Consider the following 20,831-nt stretch of genomic DNA (forward strand, 5'->3'; position numbering starts at 1 on the left):
TAACTCTGTGTAACATTGTTTATTTCAAGATGGGTCAGTGGTAATGGAGTGAGACCAGAAAACAGTCTTTTGATAATGTTGCTTTTGGCCTGAACACTTTGTCATAGTTTTAATACAACCCACAGGTGAAATATCAACCTTGTTATTCAGTTATTGATGATTTTCCAGGGACCTTTTCACAACAGGTAAATCATTTCTTGGCAGTAACCAGGCAGTGGTGGAGAAAGTTCTCACATCCTTGACTTAAGCAAGAATACTAATATAGTAATGCAAGTGTACTCCTTTTGGATGTTTGCCGGGCACGTCCTACTGGGAGGAGGCCCCAGGGCAGACCCAGAACTTGATGGAGGGATTATATATCCTTTCTGGCCTTGGGAGGCCTTGGGAGAGTGTCGTTGGGGGGAGGGATGTCTGGGTTTCCCTCCAGAACCTGTTGCCTCCGCCACCCGACCTCGGATAAGTTTTCTGTAAAAATCACTGCTCTGACCATGTGACCTGGGTAAAGTTCAGTATATCACATAACTATACTTAAAGTCTTAAAACTTAAAGCAATCTCACAGTTCATATATTCCTAATGTAGTCAAAGAGGTGTGTAAGGAATTTGTAAAAGACTAAACTTTCAGTCTTCTGCTAATTAAGATGTAGTTAACACACAATCCTGTAATCCTATTGTGACAGTCTGACAATAAATTTGACCATACTTTAAAATAATTTTTGTGATTAAAAATAAATTGTGATATTGACTATAAAATTAAGGTAAGCGTCTCATCTGTACGTGTACAGATGTTAAACCCCGCGCGCCCGGTTTAGCCTCTGATATGACAGGTATCACGTGACGTCACCAGCTCCCAGTATGAATCAAAACATGGCAGCCGCCATGGAGCTCAGATGCTGGGGAGGAGACTGGGGTCTACCCTCTGTTCACACCGAGTCCCTCGTCGTTCTGGTAAGATTATCGTCTGCTTGGAAAGAGTACAGCCACTGCTTCCAGGGCTGCTTTTAGGAAACCGGGGTACCTTTCCAGTTGTCTTTGCTCTCTTCTCTTTCCTCACTTGTTAGCCTCCATGCTAACTCTGCTGCGGCACTTTGCTTGGTAAGTTAGGGGCGTCCAGGTGCAGGACAGAAATTGATCATTCGAGATGGGTTTCATGTCGTATCGGAAAAATAACATCAAAGTTGATTGAAAAGGTTTATCACTCGTGTGTGGCAGCCTCTCAGAAACCACTCCCCTTCCGAGCAATGTTGGGTTCCTTCAAGGTCAGCTTGTTGAGGCTCTTTTTTCTACTTTATTGTGGTTGATATGTGCCTTCTTTTTCTTCGTGTGCTTTCTCTGAACGATGGCCGACCTGATGCCCCTGTCAAGAACATATAAACTGGAGTTGTTGCTGTGAAACATGAAGTCTGTCAGTCTAACACATGTAATAATAATTGTAGCCACGAGGTGTCATTTATAGCATCTTGTTCAGTATGCCTGAAGTGGCTGGTCGGGTCTGTGCTGGCTTTTGATTTCTGTATAGCTGTAACTCCTTCTGATTTCTAATGTATTTTTACAATTTAGTGCTTCAGACAGTGTCAGCGGTAACTATTTTATACTAATCCCTTGTTGTTTCACTTATTTTTTATGTCACATTTCCATTATGTTGGCATACTGCAATTTTCTGTTTTCTTTCACTGTGAATGTGTGTGTTTGTCAGAATAAATAGGAAAACCGTACTTACTGTTTTAGGATTAAGCAGTAAAATTAAAATAATCCCTTACAGACCTGGTCATTTTAGTTGTATGTGAGTTTGTTGTAATTTTACCGCATTCTCTATCTTGTGGTTTGAGTAGATTTCTTTATATGTATAACAGTGTCAAAATGATACATCCTGCTGATAGCACCTTGAATGCAACAAACGTTGAGCTACGTGACAAGACTGAGAAATTTTGTCTCGATTTAGTTACTAAAATCCTGTGTCAGGGAAACAGCTCTGGAAGTATTCTCTTGACAGCTGTATGTTGCACAACCTTTGCATTTGGATCAATGGACCCATCATGTCATTCCTCAATGACTTTTGTGCCATAAATGTTCCGTCTGAGTTGTGTTGTTGCCATCTTTCCTGACTGGTTTGTGGCTTTTCTTTCAGGCATATGCCAAGTTTTCTGGAGCAAATGTTACAGTCTCTCCAGTAGACTGGACATGGAAAACTATTACAGGTGGGCAGCAGCTTTTTCTAAACATGAATTTTACAATGTTTTTGCTGGGATATCACAAGAGGAGAAGTCTCTGACCCATGTAGAAACATTTCTTGAATATATATATACAGAGTACGTAGGGCTATAAATGACTGGAAAATACTTACTAACCACAGTAACAAAGCTTGTGTTGTTTTCACCCTGTGAGTTCGTCTATGTTTGTGTTTTACGATGGCAAACTTTCCCCTTGAGACACATATTGTGTTTATATGTCTGTCTGTCTGATATGTTGTGGTATTACACAATACAAACCACAGGTATGTAGCTGAGATCAAATACAAGACTGTAAGATTGCTGGGATCTGAATACTCACATGGCTGAGAGTGTGATCCCATCACAAGATGGTGTCTAGTTTTGACAATTTATCTGTGCTTTTCAAGCTCAGAAAATGCATCTATGGCTTTGTCATCACCTTTATGCCACTGCATGATTTTCTCTCATTTGTCCACAGCAAGTGTTCCAGAGCTGCTTTGTGGAGATGCTGTTGTTCAAGAACCTACGCAGATTCTCAACTTCATGAGGAAACAGGTGAGCGTCTGTTCACTCAATATCTGCTCTGAATCGTGCAGCAAAACCTGTAGATTTACAGTGATATTCTTAATTTTCCCTGTCTTTTTGCAGAGGTTTAATGCAGACTATGACCTGACAGCCAGACAAGGAGCAGACACAATGGCCTACGTCGCTCTGCTTGAAGAGAAACTTCGACCGGCTCTGGTGACTGCGTCCGACCTCTGCTCTCTGACTGAGAATTTTCTGTTTGAGTTCTTAGTGATATTAATAGAGATATTTTGTGTGCCACAGCTGCACACGTTCTGGGTGGATGCAGAAAACTACACCAGTCTGACACGGCCGTGGTTTGCTTCACGCTCGCCGTTCCCACTCAACTTTGTTGTTCCCAGTCGCCATGCCAACATCGCTCTCTCTCGCATCCTTCTAACCAAAGGAGAGGCGCCATTACACAGAATCTCTGAGGTTGAAGGACGGGTAAATACATGCTCTGTTCATTCCTTCTGCATGTCAGCTGTGCACAGGTCTCTCTTTCACTGCTGTTAAGGTTTTTCACTCTGCTTCAGATCTACAGCGATGCTAAAGAATGCCTGAATCTCCTCTCCTACAGACTGGGAGCTGCAGACTACTTTTTTGGCAACTCGTGAGTTCTCCAGTGTTTGCTTCCGTGTTTGTTTGAAGGCTCCTTTATTTACCTCGCATTCAAAATCTTTGATATCACATCTTTATGTCAGTTGTGTCTGGATGTGATTTGGTTTACGTTTTGGTTTGTGATTGTAGGCCAACCAGTCTGGATGCCTTTGTGTTTGGTTTTGTGGCCCCTCTTTACAAAGCCTGCCTTCCCAGCAGCTCTCTGCAGAGCCACGTCAGACTGCTGGAGAACCTCACACACTTCTGTGACAACATTCTTGCAGTCTACTTCAGTTCGGATCATTCTTGTAAGACCTCTGCACACAGTGGAAACACTCACCCTTTCGAGCTTTTGTTTGGTTAAAAAAAATCAACAAATTTGTGGGGAACATGTAATCTTTACAAAAACTAACATCATCAGAACCTCCCGTTTTAACACACGTTGATTTAACTTCAGCTCTTTGCTTCTGCTTTACTTTTCTACATTGATTAACCACACATCGCTCCTGCTCCACTGTCTGCCGTTTGTCTCGTCTCTTGGTATATTCTTCCTTCATTTCTCTCCAGGTCCTCCCCCACCTGTTCAGGAAACAATGGATGCCAACCTCCAGAAACTAACACAGCTTGTAAACAAAGAGTCCAACTTGATAGAAAAGGTGCTCCTGCTTTCCTTTTCTCTTCTTTTGCATGGGTTCATGGTTGCTTTCAGCAGGTACCATCACTGTTGTACTCACACTAGTTTGTAGTGTCTCGAACTCAGTGCCATTGTAATTGCCGTTGTCGTTTCTTGCTTTCACAAGTGGGAGCTGGCTAAAATGTTGGTCTTTTACTGTAGATGGATGACAACCTCCGCAGCAGCCCACAGCACAAACCCCACAGACTGAACCCCAAACCCAGTCTGTCCAGTGCAAAGAACTCTACCCCTGCCTAACATTCGAACTCTGAAACCGCCTTATGAATCGCTGATGAACATCCTCTCCGAATCTTTCTCAACATCCTGAAAAGAAAAGAAGAAGAAAAAACTAACAGCAATGCTGGACTATAACTTGAATGGAAAATAGCTTAATAATTAATGGGAGTATGACTATATAATTACAAGAGACTATTTTATGACAATGATGATATATTTCTAAGAAGTCCATATGAAAGGAAAGTAAAAGTGCATGTGTGATGTATTTAAAAGAGAGGAGAGCATATATGTGGTCAAAAATGGAATGCTGTGAAGTGGTCCTATATGAGACGGGCGCAGAAAGTTCAAAGGGACGACAAAGGAAATGAGGAGTCCAGCAGGGAACATAAGTGCTGCAGTTCAACCTCTGAATGGTCTACTTGGCTTCTTTTTCTTCCAACCTTTAACTGTTTTCTTTAGTGTAAGGGATATAAGCTTTTTGTTTGAGCTGCTCTCAGAAGATCAGTGTCACACTACAGTGGATTCAATATGATGGGTGAGCCTAAAGATTCCTTGTTTTTCCACACCGCAGAAGTCGGTTGGTCTTCAGCGTCATTCGATAAAATGTATTCAGTATCCTGTGGTCTACATTTCTGTATATGCCAAATGAGTATCTAACATTTTAAGGATTTACCACATGCTCTTTCTTACTGTATAGGTTATTTCCATTGGTGTAATCCAGATTATGTATGCAGTCAGACCTAGCATAGGGTCCAATTTAAATCTGTTCAATCTGTTTTTGCTTTTACCTCCACTGTTGTGTATAAATTGAATCGGTGTAAATATTGTCGTGATTATAATCTATTTAAAATACTTGCCATGTGCTCCAAATAGGGCTGATGAGCTAACTCAGAATCTAACACTGAGTCAATGTGGGCCTTGTGCTTTGTATTAAGTTACTCATGCATCATATTTTGGACTAATATATATATATATATATATACATATATATATATAGAGAGAGAGAGATATATAAATGTATATGTGTGTGTGTGAGAGAGAGAGTTGTCCTAAGGACTATCAAAAACCAGTGTGTCTTTTGATTGTTGGAGACATTTTGTGGCATTAACAATCCAATCATTTCTGTTGTTGCCTTGCTTTTCCACAACTATTTTTTGCACAACATTTATATCATTTGGATTTCTCTCCGTCATGTTTTGTATTATTTGCTGTGCCTGTTTGTTGGTGACTTTGTGTAAACTGAAGTGTCATTTGGGACCCTGTCGTTAGCTGCCTTTTTGGTTGTTTTTCCAGTCTGATCATTGAAATGTTTGCCTATGTCCTCATAGCTCATGCCTTAATGAGCTCTGGCAATTCCATGCAATTCCACTCATGACTTTCCTTCCCCAGATCAAATGCATTTATACTCACGAAAGATCATTTCATGGAAACATTCCCTTTAAAGCACCGTCTTCTGAAAATGTGTTCCTTTGGATGCGTGAGCTGCTTGTCGAAGCATGTTGCCGGACAACAAACGGGTGCAGTGTGCCTTCATGACTGCTGGTGTCTTTTAACAAATGCCCGATGTTAACTTTATCCTTAAGAGTCTTGATCATGTGTCGTAAGTTTCCTTTCTTATCTCTTTTACTGTTGTTCATAATTGTTGACTATGGGTAACAACTGTTTTCACATTGTTCAAATACAAATACCATTATACAACAATGGCCACTGTCACTTTTACCCACTTTTTTTCCAAGCAAAATAAACCTCTAATGACATTTCCACGTTTTTGCGTTGACCTTTACAAGCCATTGCATCAAGACATACTTTAGAATGACTTGTTTTTTTCCCGTAACACTAGAAGACGTCACTGTTGCTCACTGTACCGCTCTGATAATGGCATAATTTGTTTGGATGTTGGGAGATTAGAGAGTGCTTTCTCTGGCTTTGGTCTCTCTTTCCATGACCTGGAAAGAATTAAAGTAATGTGAGAGGAAACGTTGCATACCTCACATCAGCTATTGTCCAAGTGGTTAGGCATGTGAGAGACTCCTGCTTATACCAGTGGCTGTTAAGTAAGTGAAGTAACAAGAAAGTTGTAATCAATATTATAATGAATATATTTCAGTTACTATTTTTGTGAAATGTGATAGTACTGACATACTCTTTCTGTTTGTCAAATGTCAATAAATTACCCAAAAATTCTGGTGTATAGGTAGAAAACTATGGGCTGCCATACCATCACAAATCCTCCCCCACACTTCAACTGGAACAAGTCTCTCCAAGCCGTCCTCTTGCAGAAACAGAAAAGATTCCTAGCTTTTGTTCAGGCTGCAACTGAGCAGTCCAACACATCAGATGGGGCCCGGCAGCCGCTCCCTGATGGCTTTCATGTGTGTGCTCTCCCTCCCCTCTCTTTTTACCGAGAAAAGGTGCGAGTGACTGGAAAATGATTCAGTTCAAATTGTGAATGGCATGTCCTCTGGGAGAGTACGAAGCTTGGATGATGGCAGTGGGTGGATCATAAAGTCGTGTTAACCGGAAAAGGATTTTGGAAATCTAAGTGTATGACGTTACTAGCAGCAGAAACATTTTTTTTCTCATTGTAATGGAAGACAAAGCCAGTGAAAACATGAGGATTTGCACATTTGTTTGCATATCAATACTAAACATGATGCACATTATATTACATTGCAGGGAGTTTATTAGGTGATAAGATAAATGGCAGTAAGTATCTTTCTGGAAATGCTTTTGAGGTTTTGAGTAAAGTCAGGTCTGTTTATAAAGTGTATCTCTGTACAGGTGAATTCCACAAGTGTTACATGTTAACATACATACTGAGAAGACAAAGACTTCATAGCAAGTATCTCTGTTGATGAAGTGCTGTGGCCCTCTGGTGGTGAATGGATTTTAGAGAGCAATGAAGTCCAAAAAGAATATTCTATTTGTGCAAATAGAAAAACAATTACTTCAATTACTTATTTCAGCTCAGATGAGAAAATAATTCAACAACACGAGGACAGACAAACCAACAGCAGCACATAACAAAACAGAGAGTAGATCTGTTTAAAAAGGCTATTTACACGACATCAGGCTTATTCACATTATGAAACACGGCCAAAAAGGTGCTACATTGTGTGTTTGGAGATATGAACTCATTGTCTAACCTTTGGGATGTCAAGAGAATTAAACTAATGTTGTTGAGTGAGTAATTAAACACATGATGTTTGGCTTCAGTATGTTCTCAGAGCATATGTGAAATCATCAGACAGCTGAAAATAAGATGATAATAAAACATTTACAAAATGGTAAAAAAAAAAAAAAAAAAAAGTCCCACATCAACATACCTTATGGTTAAAATTACAAAAATAATTCACAACATTTCACTTCAGGAACAAAATACAAGAAGCTCTCCTCAATTTCGTTACTGAATTCTATTCGTTCTTTTTAACTTAGTTGTTTTTATATCTACAAATAGTTTTTATTTTCCTTTTTAAATTTCTATACCCAAAATAATAACGGACTGAATTAATTCTGTATTTGTCTAAAAAGAAAAACAAATTGATGCAAAATTGAGCTCTGACTGAGTTCCTTTTTGCTAAAAACACACAAACCCATGAATAAGGTCTCTATGTCCAACTGTTCTGCAACGGTGGTCATTTTGAATTTGATTTGAAGAAAGATCAGTCAAATCAACAAATGTCCAATGCGATCTGTAACCGTTTCAGTGAGTGAGGCTTGTGGCAGAGCTAGCCGTCCCTGGTGAACTCCGGCACCTCCTGCACCAGGCAGAGCTGCAGGCTGCCCGGCTGCTCGAGGGCCAGAGCAGGGTGGCAGGGCTGCGTGAAGCGCTGCCTGAAGGTACCCAACATCTGACCACTTTGGGCATTGTAGAAAGACAGAAGGCCGAGCTGGTAATCCACGAGAGTGCCCACTCGCTCGGGCATCTCAATCACACACACCGAGGACTGAACGTCATTGTGGAGTAACTGGTACGTGCAACTGGACAGACACAAAAAAGAAGAGGTTGGAGTTTTGGGTGTGAATTAAAGTAACTCTGAGGAAAAGTTTCTAATGCATACCCTGATGCTGTGGGGGTACACTGCAAACACCATGATGAGCTGTTTTCCCCAAGTGGGCTGTTTCTATCGGCTGTGCTGTACGTTACTCCGAGCCTGTAGCCTGTGCTTCCTGACACAACAGTCTCCCAGTAGTAGAGCCCCCGTGCTGGCAACAGCTCACCCAGGATGGATGGACACCTAGAAATCGCATAAACTGTGTTGAATGTGCTTAGAGGTTCCCAAAAAGGCTCTGATGGAGGGGTTTCTGGGCTAAACTCACACTTTGTCTGAGGTTGTGCTGGATTTGTGAGCCTCTTGGGAACAGTGGAGGAAGGTCTGGTCCTCTGATAGCTCCAGAGCGGGGTGAGCAGACGTTTTCAGCAGGTGGAACTTTGTCCCTGAAAACAGAGAGAAGGACAAGAAATTTGTGTGTTGTTCAGCCACATGGAGCTACAGAGTGTGTAACTCAGTTTTTCTCAACCTTTTGTAGAAATGAGCGCAGCCTCGCTTTGTTCGCTGGCACCAGCCTCACACACAGCTTTGATGTAGAACAGGTAATTCTCGCTGGGTTGCAGGAGAACCTTCTGTTCACAGGCTTTGATTCCTGAGATTGATCTAGAAGTATGACACAAACACCCCCACACATGCTTGCACATAAATTACATGAACAAACCTTTGTACATAAACTTTCTTATGTTTTTATGTAGTTGGTTGACTTTAAAATTCAGTATGAGTTTGGCCTTTTAACAATAGCCAGTAATTGGTGTCATGGTGTAATTTAACCCTTTTTTTTTATGTCTTTCCCATACTTCCATCCAGGCAGACACCCACCTCAGACCTTCTCCTTCGAGCTCATATTGGCGGCAGTACTCCAGAGTGTAACTCTGTCCTGGAGTCTGATTTGTTGAGCTCCACCTCAGCATAGCTGAATCCCACATGACAGTGCAGCGCTCCGTGTCGATCACTGGAACCGATGGAGCTGCCAGAGAGACAACAGTAGGGTGTTTTGCGCAGTGAAATGCATTGAGAGGTCAACAAGACTAGCAAGGTGCTATATGAACACCTTTGAACACTGACTATTACAATCTAAACACCCTACACCGTGCAGATAAACAAAAACAACACTTTCAGTTTTATCAGAGAAATTTACTGTATTGTTGAAACTTTACATCCATTGTATGGACTGACCAGTTCTGAAGAGGAGTCTCTCACTGGGCAGCGAGCAGCCGGTATAGTTGACGGCCATCACCCACACCTTGTACATTTTGTCAGGCTCCAGCTCCTCCAGAACACAGTAGCTCTCCTTCACCGTCACACGGTACTCCTCTGATACAGCTGTGGACCGCACCAATACAGATACAGTCAGTAAACAAAAATCTCTAATATTTGTCCATGAGTTAGATATCAACAGGAACTGTACCCAGCAGAGGATGCTATGCCCATAAAAGACCAATTATAATATCAAATCATTTTTGATTTTCTCAGAGCATCACTTAAGATATCGTTCTTTCGTCAAATGTCTGCAGCAAGGCTGGTGGAGACGAAGGCAGCTTTTGCCAAAAAATGTTTTGTCTAAAAAAGTATTTACCTCCTTGTGGATCCTCCATGCAGTAGACCTGAAAGCAGTCTATGATATCTCCAGGGTTAACCTTCCAGTAAACAGTGACGCTGGTGCTGGTGGCTGAGCCTGGCTCCTGGAGCTGCAGAGTGGGCCTCTGAGGCACTGAAGCACACACCAGCAAGATTTGGAATTCTCACACATGATCATGACACCTGGAGATGAATCTGTAAGCATGCTGGATGTTCAGGGAAAACCTACCAGGGATTCCCTTGCGTTGTGTGAGGTTTGAGCTCGAAGTGTTGGTTTTGGCATAGTTCTCAAACACCAGCAGTCCTTTGGGACCCAGCTCCAGTAATAAGGCTGAGTCCAGTGCTGCTTTGAGTCTGACCACACAAACACAGCATTTAGTTAACACAAGCCTAATCTGCTGTTAAAGACGATTTCATCTCATGAAAAAGAAAGTACACCCTCTCTATGTTCTAATGTTTTATATATTAGGATCCAACAAAACGTCACTCGGTACTTCACTCAGTCTGGAAATTACTCCAAATAAATACAACCTCTGATGAAAACAACACAAGGTGTTTTACATGCTGGCAATATTTATTTAACAGAAACAAAGCCAATATGCAAATATATGGAGAACTAAGTACTCTCCTACTGCTTCCACAGGAATTAAGAGTGTAAGTAGCAGCCAGGTTCTGCTAATCAAATAAGCTAATGTTGGCACCTCCATAAACAGAGGAGGAATGGAGAAAGATCAGTAATGATACCCAACAATCTTAAAAGCGTAACAGGGCCATCCCCAAACTGTTTGGAGTCCATCATTTTAAAGTGGAAAATCTTCAAGATTGTTGACAGTCGTATTAGATATCCCTGACAGTTCCCACCCAGACTGTGTAAGGCTCAGCGAAACTGCAAAAAAACTCTAAAACTGCATCTCACTCTTTACAGGCCTCAGTTAGCATGTTAAATGTTCGTGACAGCACAATTAAAAAAATGTCTTTTGAACAGATGAGACGAAAGAGGAGATGTTTGGTCATAATGCACAGCATTGATCAAACACAGCATATCAGCACAAGCACCTCATGCCTACGGTCAAACACAGTGGTGGAAGGATGGCGTTTTAGCCTTGTGTTGCAGCGACAGGACCGGGACGCCTTCCTTTTTTAATGACCTAGTTAAAGTCCAACCTTATCCTGGTTGATGTGCTTAAGAGATGTGGGCATAAATTAATGCTCACAAACCTCAATGAACTAAAGCAACATTGCATGAAGGTGGCTCGACAAGGTATTGCGTAATGTGTCATGTGTTTTTGCTGATCTGAGGTTGTAATTTCCTACTTTTTGAGGGCTGGTAAGGACCAAATGATCTTCTATCGTGTATTGAGCCATGAAACCTTTTAAAGAGGATGATTTCTCATTCACATGACTTTAGATAAAGTTTTGAAGTTTAACATTAAGGTTATACAGTAGCTCGGCAGGCCTATCATCATGCTGTTTTAGTCACAAGCATGTTATTATGTCACTGTTAGGAAATCGCACAAGCTCACATTTCTTTTCACTGACAGGAAATTACCTTGCATGGATATCTTCAGGTGGCTAGTGGGACAGCAGAATAAGAATGTTTTATCAAACATTTGGAACAATTCTTGATCACCAATCACTGGACAAAAATAATACCGCTAAACAGCTAGTCTCCAGGACTCACTCTTGCATCAGTCTCGGCCTCTCTGGCTGTGGTCTCCAGAGTGGTCTTGGCAGAGTCGATGGTCTCCTGGAAGGAGACAATTTTGTCATAGAGCTGTTCCAGCTTGGCTTTCTTCTCCTCCTCCATGCTGACGGACATGTTGTTGTACTGCTCCATCACCAGCGCCATCATCTCCTCGTTCTGCGCCTGCATGGCAGCCTCACTCTGCACAAACTGGTCCTGAGCGACAGAGAGACAGCCAAGGGAGGTTCACAAACTTTCCTGAGTTATCAGCTGTCGTGTCAATACCGTGCTCTTCTATGTGTTGACATTACGCACCTCTACAGAATTGTAGGCCAGCTCCAGCTCAGACACCAAGTCCTCAATGTTCTCTGATCTCGCTTGAAGCTCTGAGATCCAGTCACCCAGCATCTCCTGTTACATACGAAAGAAGGAGCTGGTAAAACATCACCTGTAGGTACAATATCCAGCCGCGATATAAAAATATACTACAGTGATGGTTTACAATCACAGAGCACAAAAATGCTGGTTTAAAACATTTTGGCCACATACGCGTGTGTCAGAGCAGGTGTTTTCTCTTTCACAGGTGATGGAAAACAATGGATAGAATAATTTGCACTTTTTTTCTAACCAAATGTGTAACATTTAAGATGTGACTTTCTGTCCTCTTGCATCCACTGTAGAGTGGTCAATAAAACTATGAAAAAGCACATTTATTCATGCAGTTCATCTAAATCTAAAACTCTTGTGCTCCTAAGTGAGTTCTTCACCTTCTCTAAAGATTTAGTTAATGTCTCCAACAAGTTGTTATCATCTAGATATGAGATACAGTTTGATCTTTAATCAAAAGGCTGCCAGCTGGAGATGGTTGAACCATCAGCGAAGATAATCCAGGAGGAGGAGCTGTGGCAATCCCCTCTCACCACCCGAATACAGGCAGCTTACATTTAATGAGGTCAAGCGTTGGTCACTGATCGCTCTCTGACCGACTCTCCAGTCAGAGTCAGAACAGGTGGGTTCACGTATGAAGAGGGAATGTGTGGGCGTTCTTTTGAACTGGACAGGATGCAGTTTTGCCGGGATCTGGTGAACTTGTGAGGATCGGTTTTCCGCTCCATGCAGCTTTTGAATAGCATGCACCTCTTTGAGCTGAACTCAGACCTGCATTATAGCTTTGATCTTTGTCTTATTTACAGTCCTGCTGACAGAGCTTCACATAAATACAGCGCTATGCATGCATAAGACCTGGTTTTGATTATCATCTGGAAGTTACTTTTGATCTTTGGGCATTTGTTCCAGCTTTCCTTTCATTTTAAATGTCAAGACAATTTATCAAGATTGCCTATCAAACACGTGATGAAATGTGCCACTTTGCTCATGTTATATCCTCACAGACTGAGGAAAAATGACTAAAACCTGTGAATGATGTGTTTTTAGCAGAGTAAGAGCTCAAAACAAAGCTGTGAATGAACTTGCAGGTTAAAAACGTTGACTGAAAATTACAAAAATAAAAAAATTGCAGGCAAAAGACATAAATATGTGAAGATATTTTTTTTGTTTTTCTTCAAGCAGATGGCTGAACTTAAGGGGACAAAAAGAACAGTGTGGGATACAATTGTGCGTGAACAGATCACATATCAGTCTCTACTTAAAGTCACGCTGAACCTTTTCACTGATGAAAGCAGGGCTTTGCATCACAGCCACACAATGTGTTTGCTGCTGTCTGCCAGCATTCAACCTGATGTGGTGAATGGAAAGGTTATAGCCGACCAAATTAAGACCAGTTTATTAATTGAGGATCCAAACGAATACCAGTAAAACTGTGTAATCAATATGTCATTTTGAAGATGATGAATTGTGTGATAAAGAGCTGCTGTTTGGTTTGCAGTGTGTCCTCTATCTATTGTATCAGCAGTAGGCTGCTAAAGAAAAAATGTATCAAATATTTGGAGAGAGAGAAATAATAAGTTTCTCTTATCTGTAAGCTGAACATTTTTATACCCCAGGTTCCAAATTCCAGAAACTCCTATTAGCTAAATAGGATTTCTGACAATTATGTTAAACCAAGACCTAATGTAAATTACAACACATACGTTCCATATTCTACCATGTTCATTACCTTGATTTCCTCATAGGCTTTGTCCACAGAATTCACCTCATGGCTGTGATGCTCCTCAGACCCCTCCTCTGAAAGCAGACACCCGCAGGTGGCACAGAACCAGTCCATCCCCTGCAGCTCAGCAGCCAGTCGTGCTTGATTCTCTTCATCTGCATCAATGATTTCGTAATCTGCCTCAATGGGTTCTTCTTCTGCGAAAAGATCTACGTTCTGGTCCTTCTCTACCTTTATCTCCATCTTCTCTCCTTTCTTCTGGCTGGACTCCTCTACATATTTCTGTGTTCCAGTTTCTGGCATGTCTTCTGCGTCCTGCTCAGATATCACTTCATAACCAAGCTCATAAATGGGCTCTTCTGGAGCCTCCAAAACCTCCTTATCTTGCTCATTTTTTTGCTCAACATCTTTGCCATGTTGATCAACGTATGGAACTGCTTCCTCTCTAAGAAGCTTTTTCTCTGGTATATCTTCCATCTCACCCATGTCTGCTTTTTGTTCTACATCTACCTCTTCTGATTGTTCATCATCATCATGCAGACACGATAAATCCTCCTGTGGAGTAAAGCTCTTTAGGGGAGAAAAGATGGCTTTTTCTTCATTTAAATCCAGCACCATATTTTGTGCCTCAGTGCCGTCCTCCTCTGCAGGAGCAGGTGATGATGGCTCCCTGTCCAAATCATTTCTAGGCAGTTCTTCCTCCTTTACCCCAAGTTCTGGCTCTACTTCAGTATGAGGCTCAGGTACCTGACGTTCGCATGTGCTGTCAGTTTCAGGTTCAGCAACTGTTTCTTTCGCAGTCTTCTCCGACCACTGACCAATCTCTATGTCCATCTCTAGAGCCTGTCCTTTAGGAACAAGGAGAATTAACTCATCACCTTGTGATGACCCAGTCACCGTGTCCTGAACATGACTCCCAGTATCCTCTGCAGGCACTTTAGAGTTGGCTTCGAGGATCACCTTTGTTTGGTTTGATTCACTGTCAGTTAAGTCTTGCTGCTCCTGCTCAATGTCAAGGATTTGTTGATGCTTATTTTCAGATTTGGCTTCAACTTCTTCTGGCACGGCAGGTTCAGATACTTCACTTAAAATCTCAGTTTTAACCTCTGACTCCCGATCAGCGTCTGTGGCTTCTGTTGTGTATTTAGGCAACGTGATCTCAACAGTAGTTTCCTCTGTCAGAGGCTCATGGTCTTTTTCTCTTTCTGGAACTGCAATTTGGGCATCTGTTGCCTCCACACATGTTACTTCTTGAAGATCAATCTTGACATGCGTTTGGATCTCTTTTTCATTCAGTAGTTTTTCAGTCACCTCCACTACTGTTTGCATAGTACAATCACAGTCACAGTCAGTGATGACCGCAACAGCTGCACCGTCTTCAGGAGCTGCTTCTTTTGCCTCGCACGGAGATGCTTCCACCGGTGTCTTCATTTCAGTGCGGGGTGAGTCAGATGAGCCGAGCACTGCAGTCTCAGGTTCTTCCACTTGAGATGAGGCTTCTCTTTCAGCCTCAGTTACTAGTTTGTCATCAGCAGCCACCATCTTTGAATCAGTAGCTGCTTCTCCAGATAAATCCCTCTCCATGATGTCTGCTTGTACACTAGATTCAGGGCTTTCTGGAGGAACCTCACAGCTTACAGGAACTGTCAAAGCTGTCTTGTCTGTAGTCACTATAAGCACTTCAGACATTGTTTCAGCCCCTTTTTGTGCCTCGTGTGGTTTCTCTTTGTCAGTACTGCTCTGTACAAAAATGTTTTCATCTTCCCTCTGATGCTCCTTACTCTCATGTGTTTCCTCTACTTTAATGTCCGTCTGGTGAGTTTCAGGTGATTTTTCTGGGCCTGGCTCAGGAGGCTCCATGTGGTCTGTTTTCACTTCATGTTGTACTTGTTGATGCTCCATCTGTTCCTCCATTGATTTAGGCTCCCGAGTCAAATCTTCTGGGGCCTCTCTTACAGCCGACTCACGAACCTCTGCAGAAAGCCGTCTTTCTTTCCTCTCCACCTCATTTTCTGTAACAGTTGTCTTTTTCTCTTTAGAACCGAGCATTGCAGTCTCAGGTTCTTCCACTTGAGATGAGGCTTCTCTTTCAGCCTCAGTTACTAGTTTGTCATCAGCAGCCACCATCTTTGAATCAGTAGCTGCTTCTCCAGATAAATTCCTCTCCATGATTTCTGCTTGTACAGTAGATTCAGGGCTTTCTGGAGGAACCTCACAGCTTACAGGAACTGTCAAAGCTGTCTTGTCTGTAGTCACTATAAGCACTTCAGACATTGTTTCAGCCCCTTTTTGTGCCTCGTGTGGTTTCTCTTTGTCAGTACTGCTCTGTACAAAAATGTTTTCATCTTCCCTCTGATGCTCCTTACTCTCATGTGTTTCCTCTACTTTAATGTCCGTCTGGTGAGTTTCAGGTGATTTTCCTGGGCCTGGCTCAGGAGGCTCCATGTGGTCTGTTTTCACTTTGTGTTGTACTTGTTGATGCTCCATCTGTTCCTCCATTGATTTAAGCTCCTGAGTCAAATCTTCTGGGGCCTCTCTTACAGCCGACTCACGAACCTCTGCAGAAAGCCGTCTTTCTTTCCTCTCCTCCTCATTTTCTATAACAGTTGTCTTTTTCTCTTTAGAACCGAGCATTGCAGTCTCAGGTTCTTCCACTTGAGATGAGGCTTCTCTTTCAGCCTCAGTTACTAGTTTGTCATCAGCAGCCACCATCTTTGAATCAGTAGCTGCTTCTCCAGATAAATTCCTCTCCATGATTTCTGCTTGTACAGTAGATTCAGGGCTTTCTGGAGGAACCTCACAGCTTATAGGAACTGTCAAAGCTGTCTTGTCTGTAGTCATTATAAGCACTTCAGACATTGTTTCAGCCCCTTTTTGTGCCTCGTGTGATTTCTCTTTGTCAGTACTGCTCTGTACAAAAATGTTTTCATCTTCCCTCTGATGCTCCTTACTCTCATGTGTTTCCTCTACTTTAATGTCCGTCTGGTGAGTTTCAGGTGATTTTCCTGGGCCTGGCTCAGGAGGCTCCATGTGGTCTGTTTTCACTTTGTGTTGTACTTGTTGATGCTCCATCTGTTCCTCCATTGATTTAAGCTCCTGAGTCAAATCTTCTGGGGCCTCTCTTACAGCCGACTCACGAACCTCTGCAGAAAGCCGTCTTTCTTTCCTCTCCTCCTCATTTTCTGTAACAGTTGTCTTTTTCTCTTCACTCATTGCAGAGTGAAAATCTTCTCCAACACTTACTTCCTGCATCTTTGGTTCATCTGTCTTTGTCTTTTCCCTATCGCCTTCATCCTCTGAAACTCTTATGAGACATCCCGTCATTTCAAACTTACTCTGCGCCCACACCATCCTCCCTTCCCTCTTATTGTCCACTGATTCAGACTGAACATCCACTGTTGGTGTGTCATCTTTTAAAATGAACTTCTCGAAGTACCCGCCCTCCTCCTCTGAATCTGACAAACGCCTTTTGTAAGACTTCTCTGAGGCTACGCTCTCTGCCTCCGAACATTCCTCGACACTCCTCCTCCTCTCCCCTACAGCATCCTCATAAAGGTCTGAGTACATAAAGGACATGGCAGTGGGCTCCTCCAACAAAATGGGGTCAATGATTTTAGGAGGTCCAGGGGAGATATAGATGGGGGTGAGAGTTGTCTCCTCACTCCCAAACAACACTGAACCGCTCTCCTTTAAAGATCTCTGGCTCTCACGTCTTGCTCTTATCTTAGCTCCAGCCTCCTCTATGTCCTCTCCACTCTGCCGCAGTGCATCAGTAGGAGGTCCTTCTCCATAGAAGACCTCATCCAGGTGTTCTTCAACTATCTCCACATCTGTAACAAACACAAACGTGTCTTCCGATACAGAAGAGCTCTCTGTGGCTACTTCCTTCACAGGTTTTGGCTCCTCAGTTTGGGGTTTCGCTGCAGGTTTTTCAGCCTCCTCCTGCAGCTCTGAATCTTGTTGTGCAGGAACCACCGCGTCCAAAAGGGTGAACTGCTCAAAGTAGTCGATGTCACTACTGTTCTCTTTCTGAGTGGGTGTATGTCCAAGCTCTGTGTCTGCTGATGGCTGTGAAGAATCCTGTTTCGAGGGCTGTGAAGACATTAAGAGCAGCAACTCACACCATGAAGGCCATTGTAATATTGAACTAAATAAAATGACACCAAAAATGAACAAATAAACAATAGACAATCTTAGCTAAATACCTCAGTGTGATCTGGTAGTTCCTCTTCCTCTAGCAGGTTATGATGTTTCTTTCGTGCCCAATCATTGTGATTCCGGGACCTGATCTTTGGAGTCTGGTCCAGATAAGACAAATTGTCCTGCAGCTCTGTGCTCTCCTCCTCATCCACAGTGGGAAGTTTGGAGGGGACTCTGATGTTGAGAATCTCATAACCTTCTGAAATCAAACTAAACAACTGCTGATCTTTGGTTTTTATTTCCTCCAACTCTGCTTCAGTTTTGGTTTTATCTTCTTTGACATTAGGAAGAGAAACCTCTGCCATCTCTGGTCTTTCCACTCCCAAAGCTGAAGCTGATCTTGAACTACCAGGTCGACTGAGCCTGTCCCCCAGCCTGCTTCTTCCTCCAGATCTCATCCTCCTGCGGACCACTTTCTCCTCATCAAAGATGATGGTGATCTTTCCCGCACCTCCAGAGCCATCCATGCTGTAAGCCTCAGAGGTTGAACTTGTCTCAGAGGCCCAGGGAGTGGAGCAGCGGCTCGAAGCCGTTTCCCAAACAATACCACTGTCCTCACTCTGGACTGTTACCATTGAGAATGATGGATCCACCATGAGGCACTGGAGTTTGGGCTTCACCGACTGGTCCTGGACAACTTCTCGCAGACTAAAGGAGAGAGGAACGGATACAGTTAGAAGAAGGAGAGCAGGCTGTTTGTGTCATTCCTAAGAAAAGGAAGGGCATGGCTGAAGAGTCTGCCTGCAAGAGGAGATCCTTTTGGCGCAGCACATGGAAATGTAAGCAGAGAACAAAGTAATGAATCAAATCAAAAAATGTTTGAGTATCATCGAGCTACATTCGTGTTTTGCAACTGAACAAATCTGAGCTGAAAACACAGTGATGCATAACTTTCTCATAACATTTCTCAAGAGGATTACTTGAGCTCTAGTATTCCAGGTGTCTGGTGCCAGGCCGCCAATGTGAGCTGTAGTTTGAAAATAATAATGATCGAATGCACTCTGAGCAGTTGCCCCGGGCTATGAATACATCTGAGCCCCTGTAGGGTTACAACAAGGTGACGTCCCAAAGCTTCGTTCCTGTAATATTAGAGAAGAAATACCTGGCCTTCCTGTATACAGCCAACATATCAGTGTCCTCTACTATTTCTCAAACGGCAGCGTTTGCTAGAGCACCCAGTTTAAAGCATGACAAATGAAGTGTAAAATATGGAACGATGAATATTATCAAACAATAGTAGAGAGCTGTCGACTGGCTCTTTCTTGTGTGAGCAGCTTATGTGTTAAAAGACATTACACAAGGGCTGTTTGTAATATTGAGATACTTTGGTACCCTGACATTCTCCAGACAGACACTTTCCATCTTTAAAACTAAGCATATCTGAGTTGAGAAGCCCAGCATTTTCCTTCAAACACCAGTGTGTAAGCTAGTTGATCTCCCAGAGGAAAATAAACCTCTCTACATAAAGACAAAGTTGAGATTCAACAAGCAAGATCATGTTTTAAAAGTACCTGTTTTGTAGCTCTTCCACTTCGTCTTCATCATCCTGGCTGATGACATCAGAGGCTTCAAACTCCTGCAGCTCTGTCATTTCAGAATCCAGACTCTCACATTCCTCCATCTTGTTTATTTCCTCCAGATGTTCTCGTTTAGTCCCCAAATGTTGTTGTTTTTTTACTGTTTCAGAGTTCAGTCACTCTGGATTGGGAGTTGGTCTGCCTGTTTGTGTCATTCTAAGTTGGGAGCTGTCCATCTGACTCAGCGGACGACAGAAATAGAGCGGGGAATGAAAAGAGGGGAGTGTAGATAGAGCACCTCTCTATCTAAAGCAGTCAGAGGGGGTAGATGCCGATAGCTAACGAGAAAATCCCACCAGCAGCTGACTCAAAGAAAGATTTTGAGATTTTCTGATCTTGAAAAATACTTCAATCATGTTGCGCCAATGTTAGTGCCAGTGGTCAACGGCTAACTGACGTGATGTGGCTTTAAATTCAGAATCCCCTTTAAAGTTAAATATAGGCCTTGTGCTGAAACACTACCCCTGGTGCCCCTGCCGCTGGTGGCAACAGTAATCAGAGCCAGACCCATCTCTTGTAACATTTCTACCCCCTAGCAGTGCTTGCACCATCCAGAAGTCATAAAACTAGGTGTAATCATCCATCGAACCACAAACAAAACAAAAAAAGTTAATCAGCACACCTTGTGCCATTGGAAGCTGCAAAAACTTTAAATAAAAGGTGAGGTTTTCCTCAAGTTGTCCTTAACTTGGGCATTTTTAAGGACTGTGAATGATACACAGCATGGCAAAGCATCCAGGAAACAAAATGACACAGCAGAACTGTAAGGTGAACAAATACAATGTGCGAAGGGTTAGTCATTTGCAACTATTACAAAATTTCTTTTAGTTTTTTTCTTCATTCTGGTGAAAAACTTTCCTAAAAGTGACAAAACACCTGGGATTACTCTGTGATAGACTGCCAGGACCAAAGAGATCAATAATGTACGGTAGCTTTGTATGATTAATATAAAAAAAACAAAGATTTTGGTATTTAATCATTTATATTACAGAATATGAAGAGATTAAGAATTTCCTATCTATAGGACCACAGCCAGCACTGTATTAAGAAAAGTGTAAATCCCTGTCTGGGCTGAGGAACGCTGAAATAAACCCATCAGTGATCACAGTTTGTAGCTACTGTACATAAAAAAATGCTAATTAAAACTCAAACAAAATCCAGAATCGCTGCTTCCTTTGCTGGGTCAGAACTAATTATGAAATCTAGAAAAAAAACATTGCGAGAGGACTGTTAATAGGCTTATAGTGTGTTAAAAATAATATTAAAGGCAATACAACATAGATGTGAGAATGCTTATGCTATGGCATCTGTTGTTTTAGACTTTGTGTCCCAACTTTATGGGGAACTT

General features: G+C 42.3%; 2 protein-coding genes across 3 annotated transcripts; one reads left to right on the forward strand and one right to left on the reverse strand.

The window, feature by feature from the left end:
- Positions 1-847: 847 nt before the first annotated feature.
- On the forward strand, positions 848-6,032 carry mtx3 (metaxin 3). Of its 2 annotated transcripts, XM_072388046.1 has the most exons (9): positions 848-946; positions 2,127-2,196; positions 2,687-2,763; positions 2,857-2,949; positions 3,037-3,219; positions 3,309-3,385; positions 3,523-3,680; positions 3,940-4,028; positions 4,208-6,032. In XM_072388046.1, the coding sequence occupies exons 1-9, from the start codon at positions 854-856 to the stop codon at positions 4,301-4,303; spliced, it is 936 nt and encodes a 311-aa protein (XP_072244147.1). In that variant the 5' UTR covers positions 848-853; the 3' UTR covers positions 4,304-6,032. The 2 variants fall into 2 exon arrangements, with proteins under 2 accessions (XP_072244147.1, XP_072244148.1); XM_072388047.1 differs by lacking the exon at positions 3,940-4,028 and having other exon boundaries at positions 4,208-4,299.
- Positions 6,033-7,945: 1,913 nt separating this feature from the next.
- cmya5 (cardiomyopathy associated 5) lies at positions 7,946-19,663 on the reverse strand. Its single transcript, XM_072387058.1, is given in 14 exon segments — positions 7,946-8,263; positions 8,344-8,572; positions 8,646-8,720; positions 8,804-8,937; positions 9,154-9,301; positions 9,511-9,657; positions 9,911-10,045; positions 10,142-10,266; positions 11,462-11,484; positions 11,594-11,812; positions 11,912-12,007; positions 13,713-17,798; positions 17,912-18,554; positions 19,418-19,663. Coding segments are annotated over 14 exon segments (6,423 nt in total). The 5' UTR covers positions 19,528-19,663; the 3' UTR covers positions 7,946-8,010.
- Positions 19,664-20,831: the final 1,168 nt, after the last annotated feature.

This window comes from Leuresthes tenuis, unplaced genomic scaffold (assembly GCF_036924035.1).
Source record: "Leuresthes tenuis unplaced genomic scaffold, fLeuTen1.0.hap1 SCAF_6, whole genome shotgun sequence".
NCBI lineage: Eukaryota > Metazoa > Chordata > Actinopteri > Atheriniformes > Atherinopsidae > Leuresthes > Leuresthes tenuis.

Coding starts and splice junctions, on each gene's coding strand:
- mtx3 (XM_072388046.1), top strand. CDS start 854: ATGAATCAAAACATGGCAGCCGCCATGGAGCTCAGATGCTGGGGAGGA. Junction 2,197..2,686: donor GACATGGAAAACTATTACAG/GTGGGCAGCAGC, acceptor ATTTGTCCACAG/CAAGTGTTCCAGAGCTGCTT. Junction 4,029..4,207: donor AGTCCAACTTGATAGAAAAG/GTGCTCCTGCTT, acceptor CTTTTACTGTAG/ATGGATGACAACCTCCGCAG.